This window comes from Fonticula alba (assembly GCF_000388065.1).
Source record: "Fonticula alba strain ATCC 38817 unplaced genomic scaffold supercont2.4, whole genome shotgun sequence".
Taxonomy (NCBI): Eukaryota; order Rotosphaerida; family Fonticulaceae; genus Fonticula; species Fonticula alba.
In genome coordinates, this window is record NW_009242974.1 from 1,542,443 (window position 1) to 1,545,613 (window position 3,171).

At 66.4% G+C, this 3,171-nt stretch overlaps 1 protein-coding gene across 1 annotated transcript in view; it reads left to right on the forward strand.

The window, feature by feature from the left end:
• Window positions 1-1,321: 1,321 nt before the first annotated feature.
• The window catches only part of H696_02875 (hypothetical protein), a 3,650-nt gene continuing 1,800 nt past the window's right edge, over window positions 1,322-3,171 (forward strand). Inside the window, exons 1-4 of the mRNA XM_009496770.1 lie at window positions 1,322-1,770; window positions 1,922-2,107; window positions 2,285-2,615; window positions 2,792-3,048. Of these exons, the coding sequence (XP_009495045.1) occupies window positions 1,639-1,770; window positions 1,922-2,107; window positions 2,285-2,615; window positions 2,792-3,048 (906 nt within the window). The 5' untranslated portion in view covers window positions 1,322-1,638. The remainder of the gene's footprint in view (window positions 1,771-1,921; window positions 2,108-2,284; window positions 2,616-2,791; window positions 3,049-3,171) is intronic.

Sequence of the window (3,171 nt, forward strand, 5' to 3'; positions counted from 1 at the left end):
GGGGGGGGGGGTGTGAAGATGCGGGAGATCAGAGCCGCGGAGCGAGAGAGAGAGAGAGAGGATCACAGCGAGAAATCGCTTGCGGCGGGGTTCGCGCGCCGATGCAGAGGCCACCGGGGAAAGCGCCAGGGCAAGGGGGTGGCAGGGGGTTCGGGGGGGGGGGGGGGGGGGGGGGGGGGGGGCAGGGTGAAAATGGGTGATTAATGTCTAGCCCGGTGATGAGTCACTGTGTGGCCCGCACGGGGCACAGGCGTGGTCGGCACCATTCGCTTTCGCGCGTGAGGGGGAGTATTTTTTTTTCTAATGCACGGATCGGCGAAGGCCACCTGGATGTGGGAATATGTGTGTGCATTGGGAGTTTCTGGTGCCGAGGCCGGCAGCCGCTGGATGGGGGTAAGGGGGGACGCCCGGTGGCGAACAAACTGGATGATGGCGTGCGTGCGCGCGCGCGCGCGCGCGCGGGCCCTGCGCGCCAGAAAGGTCGTTCTAACCCTGCACCTAGGGACGCTCGGGTGCCCGTTGCTGCATGCGCGCTAGTCGGGCAAACGTTGGGACGGGCTGGTGGGGTGTGTGTAGCGGGAAGCGGGCCGGGCGCCGGGGGGAGGGTACGGCGTGGCGGTGCGGGCTGGCCCGCGCCCGGACACACGCTCCTCGCTGGGCCGAACCGCGAGGTCGCCGGTGCATCGCGCGATCGACGCGTCGCCGGCGCGCGCGCGCGCGCGCGCGCGCGCAGGGGGGACCCCGGGGCCCTCTTGCCAAGGGCCTGCCCCAGGGGGTGGGGTGTCCCCCCTCCGGTGGCATCCGTCGCGGGCCTGTGTGCCACCGCGAGCCCCTTGCGCCAGGCCGGTTAGATGACACCCCGACTTTGGCGGCGGCGGGGGGCCGGGTGGTGGGTGCATGTGCATGCGAGTGGGTGTAAGTGTGTGCGTGTGCGGGAGCGTGAGCGCGTGCTTGTGCGTGTGCGTGTGCGTGTGCGTGTGAGGGCGGGCTGGCAGGCGGAGTGTGTGTGTGTGTGTGTGTGTGTATCGGGGGGGGGGGGGGGGGGGGGCCCGGCGCTCCGGGGGGGCCCCCCGGCAAATAGTGCCCAAGGCCCCCGGGGGGGGTCCCCCCCGACCGGCCCTCCGTGTGTGTGTGTGTGTGTGGCTCCGTTCTGGGTGCGCCGCAACGGTGCCTCGTGCAGTCGGCAATGGCACCTCCCGGGGAATGGTGAGACCGGCGGGTGTTCCAGCCAATTTTTTCGCCCCCCTCGCGGCCGGCTTGGAAGATGCCGCGCCGGGGCACACGCACTTACACACACACACACACACACACACACACACACACACACACACACTCTCTCTCTCTCTCTCACATACACACACACCAGCCGCCAGCCTCACGTTGTCCCTCTGTCGGATTGGCCAATCCCTCCCTCCCCCTCCCTCTTTCCCTTCCCCATCCACACCTCCCTCGAAGCCCACCCACCGTAGGCGTGTGCTTTGCATCCGTGCCCTACTCGCTGCGTATCCGGGATCTTCCCTCGTTTACGTTTGGTCCGGACGATCTAAGCCTCACGTGCACCGGCATCGCCACCGTCACCACTCCTTCGTGCTGTTGCTGGGACCTCCCTCCCAAAACACGCTTCTGTCCCTCCTCACCATGGAACCCGATGAGCTGGAATACTACCCGGGCGATGTGCCGGTCTTCCGCCCGACGTTGGAGCAATTCAGCGACTTTGCCGCCTTTGTGTCCAGCATCGAGCCGCAGTGCCTGGACATCGGCCTGGCCAAGGTAAACACCTGTGTCCCCCCCCCCCCCCCCCCCCCGCCTCGCTCGCTCGCTCGCTCGCTCGCCCGCCCGCCCGTGTGCTCCCCCTGGCTCGTGCCTTAGGCTGCTTCGATAGGCTCACTCCTCCCCCCTGTCGGCCTGCCCATGGCAATAGGTCATCCCCCCGGAGGGCTGGCAGCCACGCGCTCCGGCCGAGGGAATCCTCCCTCAAAAGCACTCGTATGCCACCGAGGCCAACTATGAGGCCGTCCTGCAGGACTTTCGCATCACCACGCCCATCACACAGGAGTTTGCCAAGGGTCCGACCGCCGGAGTCTTCAGCCAGTTGAACCTGGAGTCGGTGCGCCGCCTCCCCCGCCCCCCCCTCCTGTCTCTGCTTCCCATCCCTGCCTCTCTCTCTCTCTCTTCCCCTGTCTGCGCTCATTTCTGCCCCGGTGTTTGGCTGTCTGCTCTCTCTCTCTCTCTCTCACACACACACACACTCTTTCCTTCGCCCCCCTCATCTCCTCTCCGGCAGCGATCCGTCATGTACCCGCGATTCTCGCTGCGCTGCAACTCGGCTGGGCATGCGCCCCCGCCACTGAGCCAATCGCCACGGATTGCCTCCTCCGACAGCCAGGGCGGGCCTGCCCCAGGCCCGGGGGATGTCCCCCGCGGACGCCTGTACCGGCATCTGGAGCGTCGCTACTGGCAGGGGATTCTTAACCGGACCCCTCAGTATGGGGCTGATCTGGCGGCATCACTGATGGACCCGGCCTTTGCCCAGGGGTGGGATTTGTCCTCGCTACACACGCCCCTGCGTGAGATGCCGCCCGTGTCCGGCGTGAACATCCCCTACTTGTACTTTGGTGAGTTGTGCTGGCGGTTCGATCTGAGGCTTTTTCTTCTTCCCTGTACACCTGCTTGCTATGGCTCTGTTGCTCATCAGCCTGGGGTTTCCTTTTGTTGCCTTCTGCCCCCCGCCCCCCTCCTCCATCCTCCACAATGTCGACGCCTGTCTCCTTTTGCTGTCGCTCGAGCACAGGCTCCTGGGGCTCGACCTTTTCCTGGCATGTGGAGGACGTAGACCTATACTCCATCAACTACTTGCATTTCGGCGCCCCGAAGCACTGGTACACGGTTTCCTCGCGTGACCGGGTGGCCTTCGAGCATATCCTGCGGTCGTGGTTCCCGGCCGAGGCGGCCAGCTGCCGGGAGTTCATGCGGCATAAGACCTTCCTGGCCGACCCGGCTGTGCTTGAGCGCCGAGGGATCAAGGTGTCGCGTGTGGTGCAGGAGCCGGTGCGTGGCAACTTTCCCCTTTTTCTGTTTCTCGTGCGGCCGGCCCCCCCCCCCCCCCCCCCCCCGCCCACACGCGCCCTGAAAGGCCAAAACAGTGTAGGATGCATACGCAGCGACTCCGCA